The following is a 21,687-nucleotide window of genomic DNA, read 5'->3' as shown; positions in this document are numbered from 1 at the left end:
AGGAGAGCAGGCTGCAGATGATGGAAGCACGTAAACGGACCACGGTGTCAAGGCTAAGCAGCCATGATAAACCGTGGTCAGTTTAAATAGGGGAGGGCCGAAATTGGCAGGCTCAGCCAGTTTTTTTAGGTTTTACAGGGAGCCAAATGACACAGCACAAGCACTGTGCTGTATGACTTGCTTTAAAGGAGTAGAATCCATTCTTTTTGGGGGGGGTTAACAAACATGTTGAAATTTACAAAACGGATGTATGAAAAACCTTTAGATACCTCCCTAGCGTAATGCACTGCATTAATCGGTATCTGTTAGCTGTTGACTCGTTTCTAGGGGTTCATCCCCTTTTATCAGGACCACAGAAACGCATCAGCCCCTAAAGTATTTTTTAAGAACATTCAATATTCTAATAGCCGTGGGTCAAAGCGATGAGAGTTTTTTGACCATAGCCACAAAAATAAAATCAAAGAAGCAGGATAGAAAATCTTTTCAAGAATGAATAAAAATTCTAACAGTGAATGTGGTTTTCACTAAGAAAATTCCATTCCTTACAAAATAAAATATTAAAAGAAAACAAAATTTTGAATTACTTTATACTGACAGTTAATCAAGTCTCTCATGACATTATCAAATGTACCAACGAGATTTTTCATAGAAACTACCAGTGTATTGCCAGCTTAACATATATTGATGGATCCACTTTAAAGAAAACCAGTACTGTCAGAATATATATAGCATAACATTTTGTGTGCCCATCACTACCCTTGGGGTCTGCCACAGTTGATCTTCCCTTCTAAAAATGCTAGTTGCGTGGCTATCAAGTTGATACTTTGTGACCAACACTTTCAGAGTCTTTAACCACTTGCTTACTGGGCACTTCAACCCCCCTCCTGCCCAGACCAATTTTGAGCTTTCAGCACTGTCGCACTTTGAATGACAATTGCGCGGTCATACAACACTGTACCCAAATGAAATTTTTATCATTTTTTTCCCACAAATAGAGCTTTCTTTTGGTGGTATTTGATCACATCTGGGATTTTTATTTTTTGCTAAACAAACAAAAAAAGATGGACATTTTTGAAAAAAAAAAAAATCATGTTTAATAGTTTGTTATAAAATTTTGCAAACAGGTAATTTTTCTCCTTCATTGATATGCGCTGATGAGGCAGCACTGGTGGGCACTGATAGGCTGCACTGATGGGCACAGTTAAGGCGGCACTGATAGGCACAGTTAAGGCGGCACTGATGGGGACAGATAAGGCGGCACTGATGGGGACAGATAAGGCGGCACTGATGGCCACGGATGGGTGGCACGGATGGGTGGCACAGATGGGTGGCACAGATGGGTGGCACAGATGGGTGGCACAGATGGGTGGCACGGATGGGTGGCACGGATGGGTGGCACGGATGGGTGGCACGGATGGGTGGCACGGATGGGTGGCACGGATGGGTGGCACGGATGGGTGGCACGGATGGGTGGCACGGATGGGTGGCACGGATGGGGGGGCACTGATGGGGGGGCACTGATGGGTGGCACTGATGGGCACTTATGGGCACTGGTAGGTGACACTGATGGGCACTGATAGGTTGCACTGATGTGGGTGCTGATGGGTGGCACTGATGGGTGGTACTGATGGGTGGCACTGTGGGCACTGATGGGTGGCGCTGATTGTTGGCACTGTGGGCACTGATGGGTGACGCTGGTGGGCACTGGTTGGCAGCACTGCTGCCTATTGCCTTGTGTTAGAAGATCGCCGTGATCGGGACTCATGTCCCGATCACGGCCGCCGGTGATCGGGTTTTTTTTTTTCCTCCTCGCGCTGTCAGCGCGAGGAGGAAAAATAGCCGATTACCGGCTCTGTTTACATCACATGATCAGCTGTCATTGGCTGACAGCTGATCATGTGGTAAGGGGTCGGGACCAACCCCTTACTCTGATCTGTGATCAGGCGAGTCTCATAGACTCGCTGATCACCGAGCGCGCCGCGCGCGCCCTGCAGGGGGCGCGCAGGCCGCTCATGCACGGGACGACGTCAATAGACGTCGTCCCGGCAATTTAGATCCGCGCTGTTGCCGTCATTTGGCAATGGCCCGGATCTGAAGCTGTTAAAGACGGAACCGGAACGTCTATTGACGTCGTCCCGGCAATTTAGATCCGCGCTGTTGCCGTCATTTGGCAATGGCCCGGATCTGAAGCTGTTAAAGAGGAGCTCCAGGCTCCTTCAGAAAAAATTAAAAGTCAGCAGCTACAAATACTGTAGCTGCTGACTTTTAATATTAGGACACTTACCGGTCCACAAATCCAGCAGTGTCTTCACCCCAGCCGATCTTTCAATAGGCTTTTGGGTGCCGCTGCCCCTATCTTTTGTATAGAAAACCAGCAGTGAAGCCTTACAGCGCATGAGCGAAGTGCGCTGCGCTTTGTGAATGGCCCGGCAGCAGGGGAAGGAGGAGGGGGGCAGAACTTCCAGGTGACTTCACGGCAGCAAGATTAGCCATAAGTGGGGGCGGGTATCTGTCCAAACCAAGTATCCACTCCTCCCGAAAGGTGCCAAATGTGGCAGCGGAGGGGGGGAGGAATCAAACAAATGGAGTTTCCCCTTTAGGGTGGAGCTCCACTTTAAGCTGGAACAAGTATACAAATCAGGAGTTCAGATTTTCCTCCAGGTTCCAATAGCAGCCGTGTGCTTGTTCCAAGCATGTACATAAGTCAGACAGCCAGGCGGTTAGCATTTTCAGAAAGGTCACACATCTTAAGTTCCCGTTAACAATAATGTGGGTGCAAATTTACTAACATGTGATCACACCCTATTTAGCACCTGATAGATTATATACATGAACAAGCTATTGGGATTTAAGCACAGGTATATCTTGTTTCTATTGTATTGCAGGTTAGTGACCAGACCTGAACCTAGTAGCTCTCCCCACTTTGTGTCTGTTTGCCCCATGGTGGCATTGTGTCCACCGTAGCATTTCCATTGGCAGAGCCGAGTAGGACTGGCCTTAAGAGGGATTACTTTAGCCAGCTTAAACATGTATTGCATTATGTGTGAACGGTTGATCATTGTAATGTTTGCTAGAAAGGGTATATAACATAAACGAAGTAAAACGTATTTTTTTCAAAAATGTCGGTCTTTTTTAGTTTGTTTTGCAAAGCATAAAAACTGCAGAGGTGATCAAATACCACCAAAAGAAAGCTGTATTTGTGGGAAGAAAATTATAAAAATTTAGTTTGGGTACAGTGTTGTATGACCGCGCAATTGTCATTCAAAGTGCGACAGCACTGAAAGCTCAAAATTGTCCTGGGCAGGAAGGGGTGAAAGTGCCTGGTATTGAAGTGGTTAATAAAAGACTTGTCCCAAGCTGTCTCTTGTCTTTTTTACCATTATTGACATGTTTTTTTTGTGAAATGGTAGGGGTACAATGTACCCTGTTAACAATTCACATAAGGGGGGCCGGGATCTGGGGGTCTCCTTGTTAAAGGGGGCTTCCAGATTCCGATAAGCCGCCCGCATACCCCCACAACCACCGGGCAAGGGTTGTGGGGATGAGGATCTTGTCCCCATCAACATGGGGACAAGGTGCTTTGGGATCAGACCCCAAAACACCCTCACCATGTTGAGAGCATGTGGCGCTCTCTCATCCCCCTCTTTTTTACTGTGGCCTGCCAGGTTGCGTGCTTGGATAAGGGTCTGGTATGGATTTTGGGGGGGACCCCTACGCCATTTTTTTCTTAAAAATTTGGCACAGCATTCCCCTTAAAATCCATACCAGACCTGAAGGGTCTCCTACGCCATTTTTTTTTTTCATTTGGCGCAGGGTTCCCCTTAATATTCATACCAGACCCAAAGGGCCTGGTAATGGACTGGAGGGGGACCCCATGCCGTTTTTTTCATTGAGTTTTATCTATATTGCCGAGCCCCGACAATTCATTATAGCCACGATCAGCTTTAAATAACAATTTTTTTTTTTTAGAAATGTCATTTGGCTGTGGTACTGTTCTAAACATGGGGAAAATGCGCCACTTTACAGACATACTATAGACACCCCCCAGGCACGATATTTAAAGGAATATTTCATTTTTATTGTTTCACTTTAGGCATTAAAAAAAAAAAAAATCACTACTCCCGAAAAAACGGGCATTTTTAAAAAAAAAAATTGCATTGAAACACGTCCCCTGGGGCAGGACCCAGGTCCCCAAACACTTTCCATGACAATAACTTGAATATAAACTTTTAAAATTAGCACTCTTGATTTTTCATGTTAGTGTCCCATAGACGTTAACGGTGTTCCAGCGGCTTTCGAATTTGCCCCCGAACACCGCATATTGTTCAGTGTTCTCCCGAACATCCAAACAACCAAAGTTTGGGCTGAACTTATGCTCAGGCCGAACCGTTTGTCCATCCCTAATAGCAGTGTGCAGAGGGTTCATACAGAATTTGTAGTGTTACAAGTGGTCACACTCCTTTAGCACCTGACAGATTATATACACGTACAACCTATTGGGATTTGAGCACAGGTATATCTTTTTTTCTGCAAACCTACTAACCCTAAACCTCTACTAGAATGAACTCCATCATCCACAAAGGTGTTGAAATATCCAAGTCCAAAGCAAAGCCAAGCTGATGTCCTTTAAGTGATTGTAAATCTACATTTTCTTTCTTTAAATAAACATGTCATACTTACCTGCTCTGTGCAATGTTTTTGCCCCTCCTCTTTTTTGGCTCTCCCACCCATGCACCTAGGTCCTCCCCCCAACAAGTGCCCCATAGCAGAATCCAGAAGGTAAAAAACCTTCTAGCTTTACAACCAAGTTAAATAATGGAAAGGCGCAAGCAACTGTGGCTCCCTCATCCTTGTGCTGCTTGCACTGGGAAGGGGAAGTGGATATTCAGACGAAAGTGAATACGTCTGATCTGGGTAGAATTAGGCTAATATTTGGTTTGCTCATCTTTAGATATAAACACGTTTGCACTGAAAGCTACTGAGCATTTGAGTGACAAAACACAACGCAGGACATTGCACATGCAATTATTAAGCTAAATCAGAATGAGCAAGCTACAGACAGCTTGCTGTATTTTCCAAAGCTGCAGCATTCAAGATCACAAATGACAGACAAGAACTCTGGAAGCTGGAATCTAATAAAGGCTGGAATCACTCCACTGACTGACGTAAGTTCCTATAATTAAACAATCTCTGCATACTACAGAATGGAGGCATGCTTTGTTCACCTAAGCCAAGAATGGCAAAGTAAAATGTCCATTGTTCACTAGTAAAATGTGTTTAAAATCTGTTCTGTGAAGAGAAACCTATACAAACCTTTTGTGTTACAAAGAAAAAAAAATCGAAACTCCAAATTAACAGGTGAATAAAGAAAATGCACTTACTAGTATAACACTTCATTAGCTTCATGTCTTTCATAACGGACAGTTTCACACATCAGTCTGCAATAGAGAGAGAGGCATTAACATTGAAATGATCTAAAAAATACCGTATATGTTATAATCTGAGGACACAACAGTGCTATGTACAGTATTATCCTTATGTGTACACTATACGCCCATTATCCAGCTGCTTTGCTTTACTTGACTTGCTTTTGGATTGGACAAAAAGTCCACATGAATAAATCATACACCAGGACATGTTTATATGGTTTGTAATGTAGCCCAGGCTAACAGCTAATACAATTGAAAGGTTTGTATTTATTGCTGGTACGTTAGCAAAATTGCATTACTATGCAAACGTGCTAATATGTCTACAGTCCGCAAAAAAACCTTAACCCTTCAACCATTCACACCATGATACCTTTTCCTTCATTCTGAAAAAAGCTGACAATTGTTTTTTCTGGAAACACCTACCAGTAGCCTGTCAAAAATCAGGCTGAAATACTTTTCATCTGGATGCTCTACCAAGTTTTACTCAAGTTTACATCTGTATGCGTTTAGGGATGTCTCCATTTATTTATTTATTACAGGTACTTTTATAGCACCAAGAGTTTACGCAGCGCTGACATCCTGCAGCCTGTGCTATTTTTCCTATTGAAAAAGGAGCTGCCCAGGAATGAGACACATTCCTGAGCAGGAAACAAAGAAAGATACAAGATGGCACCAGCAAGATGGGCAGGCCGCACCTGTGCAACATCCATGCTGCTCATTTCCACCATAAACTGGTCCATGCAGCCCAGCACCAACATGAACTACAAATTGCCAGAGAGCAAGAAGACCCACAGCGACCTCTGGTGGCACTCCAGGTGACAGGCTATAGCTCCAAGGTGCGCCGAGGAAACCCCTGACTGGTCCAAAATCTCACAGCCTAGAAGCAGGGAACAAGCACATGGGGACCACCCCCCACCTAAGGGGCAAATGCACTGCAGAGCCAGTAGGCTTAGTCTTCACCATATCCACATCAGGTCTACCCCACAGGGTCTTCAGGGACTGGGATCTGCTTCATCAGACCACGTTTTGACATGTATAGCACCCTGCTAGGCAGCTCTCACCATGCAACCACCTGCCAAGATGAGCCCCAAAATACAGGATCCAAAGCAGCCAAATATTACAGGCAATCCACGTTTTTCCTCACAGGTTCCAGGTACAACCCCTCTAGGTATCAGTAGTGGACCTGGCATTGTTAGTAGGTAACTGGCATTGCTCTAGAGCAGGGGTTTCCAAACTTTGCAAAACAAAGGGCCAGTTTACTGTCCTTCAGACTTCAGGGGGGCCAGATTGTTGCCAGTGGGAGTAGAAAATATCCCCGTGTCAGTGGGCATAAACAATGCCAAATCTTTAGTGGAAAGAATAATGCCCCCATCATTGGTGTCAGTGGGAGGAATAGTGCCCAATTATTGGTGTCAGTGGGAGGAATAGTGCGCCATCATTGGTGTCAGTGGGAGGAATAGTGCCCCCTCATTCATGTCAGTGGGAGGAATAGTATCCCCATCATTAGAGCCAGTGGTAAGAATAGTGCCCCATTATTAGAGCAAGTGGGAGGAATAGTGCTCAACATTGGTGTCATTGGGAGGAATAGTGCGCCATCATTGGTGTCATTGGGAGGAATAGTGCGCCATCATTGGTGTCATTGGGAGGAATAGTGCGCCATCATTGGTGTCAATGAGAGGAATAGTGCCCTCCTACTGATGTCAATGGGAGGAATACTGTGCTCTCAAGTAAGTGGAAGAAATAGTGCCCTATCATTAGTGCCATTGGGAGGAATAGTGCTCCACCATTGGTGCAAGTGGGAGGAATAATGCCCCATCATTGGTGCCAGTGGGTAGAATAGTGCCACATCATTGGTGCAAGTGGAAGGAATAGTGCCCCTTTATTAGTGCAAGTGGGACGAATAATGCCCCATCGTTGGTTTTAGTGGGAGGAATTGTGCCCCATAATTGGTGTCAGTGGAGGAATAGTGCTCCATCATTAGTGCAAGTGGGAGCAATAGTGCCGCATCGTTGGTGCAAGTGGGAAGAATAATGCCAAATCATTGGTATCAGTGGGAGGAATAGTGCCCCATCAATGGTGTCAGTAGGAGGAATCATGCCCCATCAATCCTGTCAGTGGTAGGAATAGTGCCCCATCAATGCAGTCAGTGGGAGGAATCATGCCCTATCATTGGCACAAGTGGGAGACCACTGCTCTAGAGCAATGAGGCTCAGCATCTCAATGCAGTAGAAGGAGAGATCTCTCTCAGCAGATATGGACAGGTCCATCGCCTATGGACACTAGCAAAAAAAAAAAAAAAAACTAAGGCAATGGTGGGAATGGGAGGTGTTCTGCTTGGTGATGTCAAGCTTTGCAATTTGCCAGTGTCCAATCACTTAATACAGGAGTCTAAGAATGATTTCTCCTGTGTCCTGTGATGTATGGTTAATAAAAAAAAAGGTTTGGCTATAAATAAACTTTAATTTGTGACAGCTAACATTATTTAACAATAATTGCTAAACAGCACTGTTTTTTTATTTTTTTTTGATCGATTGAGAATAACTTCTGCTGTTATCTGTCACAGAGCAAGGTTCCCAGGCTGTAGTTGATTGAATCTTTGAGGTTGACTCCACAGCAGAGTGCACCTCTGCAGGATTATGCACAATGATGTGTCTGCCTGCTAAAAAAATTGGCATCCAGCATTGGATGGAGGTCTTGGATGTGAAGGTTTACAGCCAAATTGACAAGAATTGTTCATGCGTACACCATCAGTCTCCTCCCTTCTCCATTATGGCACACTCCACCAGGGCGCTTAGTGCCTCCTGGGCTTTCCAGCATCAGGTGTCTGTGTCTCAGGTTTGCAAGACTGTCATTTGGTCATCTGTGCACATTTTTACAAAATATTACAAAGTTAATGTGTTTGCATCTTCTGATGCTTGTTTTGGCTGTAATGTTTTGCAGACTGCTGTTTTAAAGGTGGAGTGTGCCATAACGGAGAAGGGAGGAGACTGCCCCTTGATAGTGTACGCCTGAACAAGCATCTGCCAGATTTACAAGAATCCTTTACCAAAAAAAAAAACACACTCAGAACCTGTAGTTTCAGAGACATTTATTTACTGCAAGCAACTACATAATGTAAATCATTATCCAAAAATGTCTGCAAATTGCTTCATATTAAAATGATTACAGCATGTTGGTAAAAAAAAGCAGAAGAGAATTAACGGAGACAGTTTAAGAGATGAATACTATGCCAGGTAACAAAATAAAATGGAACCTGCCAAATTACTCATGCAACCCACGCTCTGCCTTTAATTACAGGCAATGATTATATATAATTTTGTGTCCCAGCAAAGCCAAATCTTTTCTAGTGTTTTCAGAATAATTGCAGTAGAGAAAATTAAAAGACAAATGATGTTAAAGGTAGAGATATCAGCTCATATTTATAAAAAATACTGTAGGCCAAAGAGTATTTCCATTATTATTGGTCTTTGTACCAATAATTATTATTGGTCTTTGTACATGACAGTCCTTTCAGAAAGACTATATTGTGTCAAACAGGTAAAAAAACGACAAAGCATTTGTTTGTGGCCAGAAAGACTACGCAGTGGTGAGTTTTGATACTACCGCAAATGCTATTCAAGAAAGCTTACAGTGCCAAAGTGTAGTCCAAAAAACTGATTTTTTTTTTTTTGTTACTCACCATAAAATCCCTTTCTCCGAGTTCAGTGACAGATGCAGCTCTTCTGCATCTTGACCTAGGGTTTTATAGCACCAGAAGTAGGTCACTAGGCAGAAAAAAAACAGCACTGCAGTTCCCTTTGGTATAAAACCCCCTATCAGCTATAGGCAATCCAGTTTGTAACAAAGCAGTGTCAGAAGTATAAACTCCAATAGAGGAGTGAATGCTTTGTCTGTCAATGAACTCTGAGAAAGAGATTTTACAGTGAACAACAAAAAAAATCTTGTTTTCTTTTATGTTCATAGATGGACACAGCTCTTCTGAATCTTGACCACTGGGGTGTCCCAAAGCAGTGCATCAAAGAGGGATGGGAAAACCAAAAAACAACTGAAGCAAACCAGGCAAACATGCCAACCACCCAAACAGCTTCTAAAGGGGCAAACAGGTAACCTTAGAGAGGAACTGCAGTTTTCTCACATAATTTGTAATAAAAACATCTTTGCCATTCTGAAGCTTCCCTCCAACCACTTTGCATATTATTTTATATATACTGTGATTCTGTACTTGCCAAATATGCTGCAGAAATCTCCCTCCACTAAGTCTGGCTGCATCCATTTTAACTGTGGGCAGCTGAAGCTGCTGCCTGTTCATTTCCTGGATTTACACAGAGGCACACCTCCGGGTTTCAAGCTCTCATTGGCCCTTTTATGACTCATGCCCCCCTCCCTCCCTGGCAAACTATCACGAGAGTGAGAGAGAGAGCTGTGGATGATGTCATAAGCCTAGGAATTTTACCAAACAAGAAACAGGAAGTGGGCTGTATGTGGTATTTACTGGCAGAAAGAAATGTTTTACTATCCAAAGTTAAAACAAGGTCGGAAGATTTAACATATGGAAAGATGAAAAAAAAAATGACTGAAGTTCCACTTTAAACAGTAATCTGCAAAAAATTATAGCCAAAACAAGCATCAGAAGATGCAAACACATCAACTTTATAATATTTTGTGAAAATGTACACAGATGACCAAATGGCAGTCTTGCAAACCTGAGACACAGACACCTGATGCTGTAAAGCCCAGGAGGCACCAAGCGCGCCCTGGTGAAGTGTGCCGTAATGGAGAAGGGAGGAGACTGCCCCTTGATAGCGAACGCCTGAACAAGCATCTGCCAGATTTACAGGGAAACAGTGTCAGAAGAGGCCGCCAGGCTTTTCCTTGGGCAGTCCATGAGCATAAAAACAGAGTCTGACCTCCGGCAGTAGGCCATAACAGACAGGTACACAGGACCCGCCTAGACCACATCCAAGGAGAACAGCACAACCTCCTTAGGATGCAACGACCATGGACACAAGGCAGGACAATGTCTTTATTTAGGTGAAAATCTGACACCGCATTTGTAAGAAAGCAGGTGTACTGACATAGAATCCTTGTGTAGAATCAAATAGGGAGACTTACAAGATAAGACTGCCAGCTCCAGGACCCATCTCACGTAAGTGATAGAGACCAAGAAGGCAACTTTTCAGAAAGAGTAAGCAGGGGAATATCCTAAAAAGAACCAAATTCAAGCCCACAGTGGTAATGGGGAACACACACGGGGCACCAAACAATGACCCCCTTGAATAAAGATGCAAAGCAGGGAATGCATGGCCAAGGGACCCTGAAAAGAAGACAGTGAGGGCAAAAACCTTGACCCTTAAATGGTACACAAGGCAAGTTTTTGTTCAAGGCCCAGTTGAAGAAAGGTCAACACCCGAGCCACTGAGAAGGAAAACAGAAGGACACCTAGAGCAGTGATGGCAAACCTTGGCACCCCAGATGTTTTGGAACTTCATTTCCCATGGTGCTCATGCCCTCTGCAGTGTAGCTGAGTATCATGGGAAATGTAGTTCCAAAACATCTGGGGTGCCAAGGTTCGCCATCACTGACCTAGAGCCTTGCACCAGGCAATATAAGCCTTCCAGGTTCAAAGATATATCTTCCGAGAGGCAGACTTGTGAGCCTTCAGTATTGTGGGGATCATCAAACCCGACAACCCCATCCCTCAAAACCAGAATTGCAATAGCCATGCTGTCGAAGCCAGAGATGGTAAAGCAGACCCTGGGACAGGATGTCCTCTCAAAGAGGCTAAAGCCAGGGAGCATACAAGGTCAGTCTGGAGCTACCAGAATCCCTTCAGACTCTATCCTGTGCAGCAGGTGAGGGAGCAGCTTATGGGGAGGAAAGGCATAAATGAGACAATACTCTGTTAAGGCGGGATGCAGAATATCCAGGCTTTCCCAGTGTAGATAGACCTGACAAACCACGTCCAGGTACAGGTATCACTCCCCCAGATTCAGCATCTGACGACTGAGGTAATTCACCTGCCAATTCTCGACGCCGGGAAAGTGCACAGCGGAGAGAGCCAGAACATGCTATTCCACCTACCGCAGAATGTAGGAAGCCCCTAGCTCCGCTGCCAAATTTCTTCTGCCACCCTAGTGGCTGACATAGACCACTGTGGTGCACTGGCTGATTGGATCCTGACCGGGAGCCCCGAAAAAGGGCTGTCCAGTGCTCCAGAGACAACCTGTTCGCTTGCAGCTCCAAGACATTGATGGACAGGCAAGCTTCCTTTGGAATCCAACGCCCTTGTGCTGATATGGAACCCAGGACTCCTCCCAAGCCAAGCAGGCTGGCATCTGTTGTGACTATCATCCAGTAGAGGGGAAGAAAGGACTTCCCCGTTTGCAAGGCAGGGGACTAGAGCCACCAGAGGAGGGAGGCCCTCGTCAACCAGTCCAGACTAATCTAATTGTACAGGTAGGCTAAATATTCATCTTATTTGGACAGGATTTCCTGCAGAACTCTCGTATGGGACTGCGGATACGGGTCCGCCTTGAAAGTGGACACCATATGACCCAGAGCCTGCATGCAAAACTGGAGAGATTTGCCCGCCAAGTTATGTCCCAAGGACCGCCCAAGCACACCTTCTCAGAAGTTGGTCTCAAGCAAGATGGTCACCACCATGCAGCTACAAGAAAATAGCCACCATGCATAACCCCAGCAAGCTCCCATGCATGTCTATGGGAATAGTCCAGTGCAAAATGGCCATCCAACCTGTCCTCAAAAATATGGCCACAAGAGATGGTAAAATGGCTGCTGCTGTTTCTGGAAAATGGCCACTGGCAGATGTCGGCTGCCATGCAGCCATACCCGTCAGCTGCCATGCAGCCATACCTGTCAGCTGCCATTTCATTCAACATTATAACTGTGACTAAAGCCTTGTAAGTGGCATCACATTTAACCAAGTTGTTTTTCAGTGAAGGTATCTAGTAAGAATTTTACATTGTGGGTGATCCGACTTACATTTAAAGAATAATAACCGCAGTGTTTTCTTCTAAAAACAATTTATTGTAATGTATGACAAATTCAACCCATAACATAGTAGGGACCATATAAAACACGGACAAGCTGGAAAAATTCAGTAGGGCCAGAGTTCTGTTTTTGGCACAAACATATGATTACAGGTCCATTCTTGTAAATATTCCTGAATATCACATACATCGAGTAGTGTTTTTTATTTGACAATGGAAGACCAACTTACCTTAGCTGATGCTCCCGAAGATTTGATAGTGCTTCCATTCCATGGAGGTATGAGTAAACGATCTCCAGATCCTACAAGACAAAAGAAACATGCTTACAATTGAGATATATTAGTGGTCAACACAAATTGCATCATGATGCACAGTATTAAATGTTCAACAGGGCTTTTCCTGTTAAATTTACATATTCCATCACAACAAAAGTCATTGCTTTGTAAAAGTCAATTGATTTGTATTTTAAACCCGTATGTCGCCAACAAAATTGGAGACAGCAAAACTGTACAGGGACTACTGAAAAGTAGGGCTGTTACTGATTAAAATGTTCGTGTTCGATTAATCGATTTTTTTTCATCGATTAATCAACTAATTTCGATTAATTATAATGCACATACAAATCCAACTACTTTTAGCTGATCTCCTTGCATTACAACTCTGCATTAGTCAGTGGTAAATGTGGTATACACTATATACAATCACCCGACACTAGTTAGTTTCCACAATCCATGACTTAACTTTACAGTTCACACAAATACGTTTTAAATTCAAACTGTAGCACTGACGTAAGTAATTTTTTTATTAAACTTTAAAAAAAACGTAGAAAGTTAGTTTAACTTTAATTATAAAACTTATCTAGTATATTGACTGTCAAATTTGGTTATCAAATTTGCCTACACTTAGCTCACTGAATGATCCCAGTTAACCACATCCATATTTACCATCACTGTCCAGGCTGTCCGGTGACGTCACAGACATCGACGTCACTGGACTCCTCTCCCCTTCCCTTCGTTAGCAGATGGAGGCACTTGGGAAAGGGGGAGGAGTCCGGTGACGTAGATGTCCGTGACATCACCGGATCTCCGACGGAACTCCCTGAAGACCCGGAAGCCGGCGGAGAGGTGAGTACCGATCAAAAAAGTTTTGATCGATCAAAAAAATTAACGATTAATCGAGGAATTAATCTTTAATTTCCACAGTCCTACTGAAAAGACAACGAGCAATTATAAAACCATAACTATAAGAACTACCTTCACAAAGAGTACATATCAGCAATAGCCAACACAAAAGAAAAACAAATCAACCCCTAATATTTTACTACAAATATCTTTGAAGTTTTCACACAGATGCCATTTCAGACTATTAGAGGAGGAAGTTTGCATGCCCATGCTTTGTGTCTTAAATGGAAAATGCAACAAAATGCATGGCAACAACTATTATGTAATTAAATCTTTAACGTCCACATCGGCTAAGAGAAAAAAGTTTCACCAACAGTAACCAGTAGGATGTTAAATTGAATTTGCTACTCTTCATATGTGTTAGATTCCATTTGCTTTGCAACACATGAACTCTGCTTGCTAGGAGCAATGCCTCCCCTTTCCTTTCAACTGGATTAAAGCAAGACTGATAAAAATGGGTTCCCTGCATTTTCAACTGTGTTCTCAGCTAAACCTTCCCACCCACAACGAGTCATAACTGAAATGGAGAAAAGGGGCTTGAGTAACTGACAAAAATATGGAGTAGTCATTGGTGAAGGTATAATGCAGCTTTAAATGCTATGATTCCTGCTGAATAAATATCAAGCTAGAAAATAAGCAATCCGGCTTTCACAATGGATCAGAATACGGTTATCCATATGGCCCAGGGGAAGAGGAGGGGGATAAAAAAGATATACATGAAAGAAAACAAATCCACACATATAGAGTTATATTGCAAGTCTGGCTGATAGACTGCTTTCTTCTCTGGTGGCAAGTAAAATAAGTGTCTTCCTCAAGGGATGCAGACAGATGGGAAAAATGATCCTGGGTCTCTGGCAAGGCTGAGGAGCTGCAGTGCAACACCTAGGGACACAACAAGATCTGAGTCATCGGTTAAATGTGGGTTACAAGGGCAAATAGTCCCCTGTGACGGCAGATACAAACAGTTACGGACAGAAAAAAAATCCTTGCTTCAGATTCAGGATTACATGCCAGTGAGACTCCAGAATCTATCAACAGTGCGTTTATCACTAGATTAGTAACTGCTACTGTACTCTACTCAGCCTAACATCTTTCACATTATACAAAAAATTTGGGCTAACTTTACTGTTTAGTTTTTTGTTTTTTATTCATGAATGTGTCTTTTTTCCCCCAAAAAAAAGCATCAGAAAGACCACTGCGCAAATACCGTGTGACATAAAATATTGCAACGATCACCATTTTATTCCCTAGGGTAGTGATGGTGAACCTTGGCATCCCAGATGTTTTGAAACTACATTTTTCATGATGCTCATCACTCTGCAGTGTAGTTGAGCATCATGGGACATGTAGTTCCAAAACATCTGGGGTGCCAAGGTTCGCTAGATGATATAGTTTTTTTTTTTTTATAATTCTAAATTATACATACAAGTGTACTGATTGGAGGTTTGTTTTGTTTAATAAATGTTTAAATGTAAAAAAAAATTCTGTATCACTTATTACTTAAGGTTGCTTTCACACTGGAGCGGGCAGGCGATGACGGTAAAACACTGCTAGTTTTAGCGGCGCTTTATCGTCATTTTAGCGGCGCCATTCGGTTGCTAGCAGGGCGCTTATAACCCAGCTAGCGGCCGAGGAAGGGGTTAAATGCACCACTGCCGAAACGCTTTGCAGGCGCTTCGGCAGCGGTGCGCATTCATTTCAATGGGCAGGAGTGGTGGAGCAGCGGTATGCACCGCTCCAAAGATGCTGCTTGCAGGACTTTCTTTTAACATCCTGCCAGCGCATCGCCTCGCCTCAGTGTGATAGCACTATTTTTAGCCCAAAAGCGCCTGAAAAACGCCCCAGTGTGAAAGGGGTCTAACTGTTAGATTTTATGAGATGAAGGGGAAAAAAAAAAAAAAAATCGGCATCATATATCGGCCATCGGCCACCGCGATTTCTAAATATCGGTATCGGCCAGAGAAAAACCCATATCGGTCGAACTCTAGTCTAAAGATGTATCTTTATGCAATCATGTATAACTATGTATATCCAAGCAAACGTGTATAAACATGCATTTTTATTCGATCGCGTATCCTTATGTGATCATGAATAACCATAACCATGTCTATTTATACAAACATGTCCAAACATGCATCTTTATGCAATCATGTATAACCATGAATAATCATGCATCCTTGTGCAACCATGATCATGTATCTTTATGCAAACATGCATAAGCATATATATTTATGTGACTATGTAAAAACATGTATCTTCAGCAACCGTGCGTTCCAGCTAGTTTGCGAACAAGCATCTGCTTAACTGCAGTTGGCCCCATACTAGACCTGCAGGACTTGGCTAAGCACATATGCACTATACTGGAGATACAACTCCTTAAAATGCACCCATGCTCATGTTTTTCCAAACGTGTATATTTAAACTTGCAAGCATGTATACTATGTTGCATCTGTCTACAGAGCAGTCAACAACATTTTAAAGTGAACTGCTAACTATCCAGGGGTGTATCAACTTACAGTTGTACAGTCCCCTCCGGATAAGCAGTAAATATGCAGCATATAATCAATATAATAGAACCGTCCGGACCTCAAAGTATGCTCCAAGAGCACATGTATCAATCACATCAGTGACCACCACCTTACAGACACTGGCAAAAAAACTGAGGTACTTCCTATATAGGAGGGGTTATATAGAGGGAGGACTTCCTGTCTTTTGGGTGTGCCAGTGTCCATTCACCTATAGGTGGCGTATAACCCAGATAGTAATTACTATAGCTGCTCTGTGTCCTGTGATGTACGATAAAGTGCAGTAATGCTATATTGGTACATAGGGGAGCTGGAATTTAGTATTAAAAGAAAAAAAAAAAAAAAGATGAACAAAGGTGAGCCTTTAAGCAATTTTGTTTTAGAATGGAAAATGCAATGGAAAGCAGCAAGCGGAGGGGATCAGTTCTTACAGGCTAAAGAACATCCAAAATTGGCCCAAAATTCATAGTCTTTAGTTTTTTATTTGCTAAACCGCACACTCCTAAGGCTTCATGTACACTAGCAGATTCTAAACCCGAGTTTAGGAGCTTTTGGTGTTTTTTTTGCCAAAGCTCCTAAACTCAAGTCCATAAAAGACTATGTGTCCATGTACACATAAGCTTTAAGGATCATTTAGGAGCTGCTGCAGTTAGGGGAGGTTCAACCTCCCTCTCCTGAACGCGGAAGAATCGTTTTTAAAATAGGAAAGTTTTAACCGCAAAACGCAGCAAAATGACGGCTCGATCTTGCCGCGTTTTCCCATGGCTGGCGATCACAATACGCTATGTATACATGAGCCCTAACAGGTGTCATGAATAATAAAGCCCATAATAGAGAATTAGCTTCCTGGTAAATCCTCATCAGAGAATCCTCCACAACCCCTTCTCTTTAACCGGTTCCCGACCGGCTCCTGTACATTTACGTCGGCAGAATGGCACGGCTGCGCAAAGTAACGTACCCCTAAGTTACTTTGAATTTGCCGCCGTGTGCGCACCTGCCGCGATCTCCGTGGGTCGGGTCGTGGGTCCCGCGGACTCTATCTCCGCACGGAGAGGACGAACGGGGAGATGCCGTTGTAAACGGCATCTCCCTGTTCTGCCTAGTGACAGTGTCACTCGATTTCTGCTCCCTGTCATCGGAGCAGAGATCAGTGACGTCACACACACAGCCCATCCCCCTGACAGTTACAATCACTCCCCTAGGACACACTTAACCCCTCCCCGCCCCCTAGTGGTTAACCCCTTCACTGCCAGTGTCATTTACACAGGAATCAGTGCATTTTTATAGCACTGATTGCTGTATAAATGACAATGGTCCCAAAAATGTGTCAAAAATGTCCGATGTGTCCGCCATAATGTCGCAGTCACAATAAAAATCGCTGATCGCCGCCAAAACTATTTAAAAAAAAATTATTAATAAAAATGCCATAAAACTATCCCTTATTTTGTAAACGCTATCATTTTTGCGCAAACCAATCAATAAATGCTTATTGCGATTTTTTTTTACCAAAAATATGTAGAAGAATACGTATCGGCCTAAATTGAGGGAAAAAAATGTTTAATATATTTTTTTGGGATATTTATTATAGCAAAAAGTAAAAAATAATGCGTTTTTTTCAAAATTGTCGCTCTTATTTTGTTTATAGCGCAAAAAATAAAAATCGCAGAGGTGATCAAATACCACCAAAAGAAAAATCTATTTGTGGGAAAAAAAAGGACGTCAATTTTGTTTCAGAGCCACGTCGCACGACCGCGCAATTGTCAGTTAAAGCGACGCAGTGCCGAATCGCATAAAGTGCTCTGGTCAGGAAGGGGGTAAATCCTTCCAGGCTGAAGTGGTTAATACAGCAAAACATTGGTTTGAGAGTAACTTGGTTTGAGAGTGTTTTGCAAGACAAGCAAAATTTTTAAATAAACCTTGACTTGATATACAAGCGTTGTCTAGATATACAAGTAGCGTCACAACTGAGTATAAATGAGAAGAGAGGCGCCTCTAAGGCCCCTTTCACACTGGGGCGGTTTGCAGGCATTATTGCGCTAAAAATACCGCCTGCAAACCGCCCCAAAACAGCCTCAACTGTTTGTTCAGTGTGAAAGCTCGAGGGCTTTCACACTGAAGCGGTGCGCTGGCAGGAGAAGAAAAAATCTGTCAGCCGCATCTTTGGAGCGGTGAAGGAACGGTGTATTCACCGCTCCTAAACCGCTCCTGCCCATTGAAATCAATGGGACAGCGCGCTATACGAGTGGATTTAACCCTTTTTTGGCCGCCAGCGGGGGGTTAAAACCGCACCGCTAGCGGCCGAATACCGCGGTAAAACAGCGCTAAAAATACCGCCGACGCCCCCTACCGCCCCAGTGTGAAAGGGTAGCAATATGGTTACATTTAATGAAGGTGCAACATTTAGCAAGTCACATGGTTGATGATTAAAATAAGGCACATCTAAGTATGCAGGCATCCAGGGTAAAGCTGTCCACATAGACTGTTCTCCAAACTGCCATCGTTGTCATCCCTTCCACACTGCGCTCCACGAGCAGTTCAAGCCTCTCTTTCAGATCGCTCTACTGCAGGATAGTCTTCCCGCTCCCGCAGACTGACAGCGGTAAGAACTGGCGGTGTGAGGGATGGTCTTTGTGGACAGCTTTACCCCAGATGCCTGCATACTTAAATGTGCCTATTTTAATCATCAACCATGTGAGTTGCTAAATGTTGGACCTTCATTAAATGTAACCATATTGCTACACTTAGAGGCACCTCTCTTCTATTTTATACCTTGTAGCTCCTGCTGGATTTTGCTTCTAATCCCCTTGTGGAGGCTTCCACTTGTGGATGGACATTTTATGGTTACACAATCTAGTCACATTGCTATTGCTATAATATTTTTGTATGGACTATAAACTGAAGGACTTATGAATAAATGGTTGTGGAACTAATTATTTGAGTTTCCATTATTTCTTATGGGGACATTTTATATACAAGTGCTTTGGATTACAAGCATGTTCCCGGAACGAATTATGCTGGCAATCCAAGGTTTTACGGTATATAACAATTTTAGGAGATTTTATTCTACCCATTTGCCCTTTTGAAAACCAAGGTCACATTGTAAGCAGGACTTTTTACTGCTTTTACTTTTTCCGAAAAGGATACTCCAGAGCGGTGCCATTAGGGCTTGTGTACACTTGCACTGATTAGTAACACACGCTTTAACATTTTTGATGCTTTTGTGATGTGTTTTTGAAGCATTAATGAAATTTGGCAAATGCCCTGTTTGTGTTGGTTTTCTACTTGTTTTAAAAGAAAAGTGATGATGAGGAAGCCTCTAGATTTGAACCGTGGTTAGGTATTGGTGTGGTGTGTGGTATCTGGTGTTTGTTTTTTTTTTAATTTGGCATTTTTGGTGGCTCTAGTACCCCTTGCTCACTAGTTTCCTGGCTTATTAGTACCCCTGCTCAGCAGATCTCCAGCCCATTAGTTTGCCGGCTCAGCGGTCTCCCAGCTCAGTAGAAACCTGGTTAAGTAGATTATAATTATTATACAGGATTTTTATAGCGCCAACAGTTTGCGCAGCGCTTTACAACATGAGGGCAGACAGTACAGTTACAATACAATTCAATACGGGAGGAATCAGACCATTGTTTTCCTGGCTTAGCAGCATCCCCCTTCCCCACCCACTCAGTAGTATTTTACCATGATCCAAAACCACCTTCCCCCTCCTCCGTTCAGTAGTACATTCCCCATACAAACCCCACTTCACTCAGTAGTACATTTCCAAGCTGCTTTGATTGGCATTCAGAGTGCTTTAAAAACACGGTTCTACTGCCATATTGTGAAGCAAGTGTAAACGAGGCCTTATGGTGTAACGTGAAAAGGGTATGGTTCAAGAAAGTCATTTATTTAAAAGAAAAAAAAAAATCTTAGTTTTTGACTTTCACTATCAAACTTCTATGGTAATCAAGCCTTTGTAGAATTTCTTGCCTTTAGGAGAAACAGAATACACTTAAAGATACATCTTCTATCCAGGCTACTGTATCATACACAAGGAAATAAAAAATAGCTGATAATAATCCCGAATGGCTCCCAACATGTTAGTGTTTACCACATCTCTTCCGTTCCACAGACTGTAATATAATGGATCTAGTACTTTGCGTTATCTTTTTACATATGACTCATAACATGTGGCATCAGTCCCACCAAATGCTACAATCTGGATCTAACAAAGTACATTTATTGATGTAATGTGCAGATATCTCCAAGGACCAACTGAGAGACCTCAAGCCTGTCAAAGGCATTTTCAAACTAACATTGCCAATAATAGCTTCAGACAAGCAAATATAAGGAAAAATATAAAAAGGGAAAGAAAACACATACCAAGTATTTAATCTACAAGAAGCCCATGACAATGTACCAAGCCCAGAAGGAGCTCATATCTGAGTTAATATTAAACTTTTGTGTGGGGTTTTTTTGCTAAAATAAAAAAGATTTTATAATGACCTGCTCTGTGTGCAAGGATATTGCACACAGCAATTTTATCTCCTCCTCTGACACTAATTCCTCTTGTGGCGCACTCCTGAGCCAGGATGTGTGCCTCTATAGACACACCCAGTGCAGCTCAGCCACGCTCTCAAAGGATTTGACTGACAGCAGCAAGAGTCTGTGAGGGGAACAGGTATTCCAAGATTTTTTTTAACTTAATAAAGAGGATGCATTAAGGTGTAAAAAAAAAAAAAAAAAAAACATTTTGAGTTTAGAACCACTTTAAAGCAGTTTTGAGTAAAAAAAAAATGTCTCCAAGATCAAGAGCTGAGTGTTTATGTGACTGCTGATCTGACAGCTCTCAGTCTCTGCTCGTTGTGGACCGTCAGTGACTCCTCCAGTTCAGAATGGAGTGACAGGCTAGAGAACGGATGGCTCTAGCTCCCAGCCACATACTGAAGGACGGAGCCAGCTGTCAATCAGGCAGCAGGATGGATACCAACATAACTGTTGGGTTCTTTCCAGAAGGAGGCATTGTTCTGCCCCTTCAGCTGATAGGAGCACACTTAAGCTGATTTGGGGGCTCAGGTGTACATTAGTAAATGTACACCTGTGAACCAAAAGAGAAGTATAGCCAACAAAAAGGATTGGCTATTCTTCTCTTTTAAACACTTGATGAAGACCAGCGACGTAACCTGTACGTAGCTGGACTTCAAGTGGTTATACCGGGATGATGCCTGTAGCTGCAGGCATCATCGTGGTATCGTTTTTCAGAGCCGACGTTCAGCTCTCTTGTAAAAGAAAACCTAGCAGCTAACTAGCTGCTCGTTTGTTTTTTTTACAAGCAGCGGGATGGGATGTCCCCTCCCACCGCATTCATCGGGCTGTCCTGTTTCACCGGGACATTTGATCAAACAGCCGACACTTCTGCCAGCCGATCATAGAGAGGAACAAAGACCAGAACTGCTTTGTTCGCCTCTATTTTAAAAATGAAAAGCATTTGATCACAGCGACAGTGTAAAAAAAAAAGAATACATTTTAAAGTGCCCCCGTCCCCCCGTGCTTGCTCGCA

At 43.1% G+C, this 21,687-nt stretch overlaps 1 protein-coding gene across 9 annotated transcripts in view; it reads right to left on the bottom strand.

Annotated features, from left to right (window-relative positions):
• Positions 1-21,687, bottom strand: part of RAPGEF2 (Rap guanine nucleotide exchange factor 2) — a 396,941-nt gene that overhangs the window by 233,567 nt on the left and 141,687 nt on the right. For all 9 annotated transcript variants that reach the window (XM_073605965.1, XM_073605972.1, XM_073605900.1 and 6 more), the window contains exons 2-3: positions 12,670-12,740; positions 5,382-5,438 (exon numbers count right to left, since the gene is read on the bottom strand). In XM_073605965.1, the coding sequence (XP_073462066.1) occupies positions 5,382-5,438; positions 12,670-12,740 (128 nt within the window). The remainder of the gene's footprint in view (positions 1-5,381; positions 5,439-12,669; positions 12,741-21,687) is intronic.

This window comes from Aquarana catesbeiana, linkage group LG01, assembly GCF_042186555.1.
Source record: "Aquarana catesbeiana isolate 2022-GZ linkage group LG01, ASM4218655v1, whole genome shotgun sequence".
Classification (NCBI taxonomy): Eukaryota; Metazoa; Chordata; class Amphibia; order Anura; family Ranidae; genus Aquarana; species Aquarana catesbeiana.
Note: the sequence above shows the minus strand (reverse complement) of the source record. Positions and strands in the feature narration are given on the sequence as shown.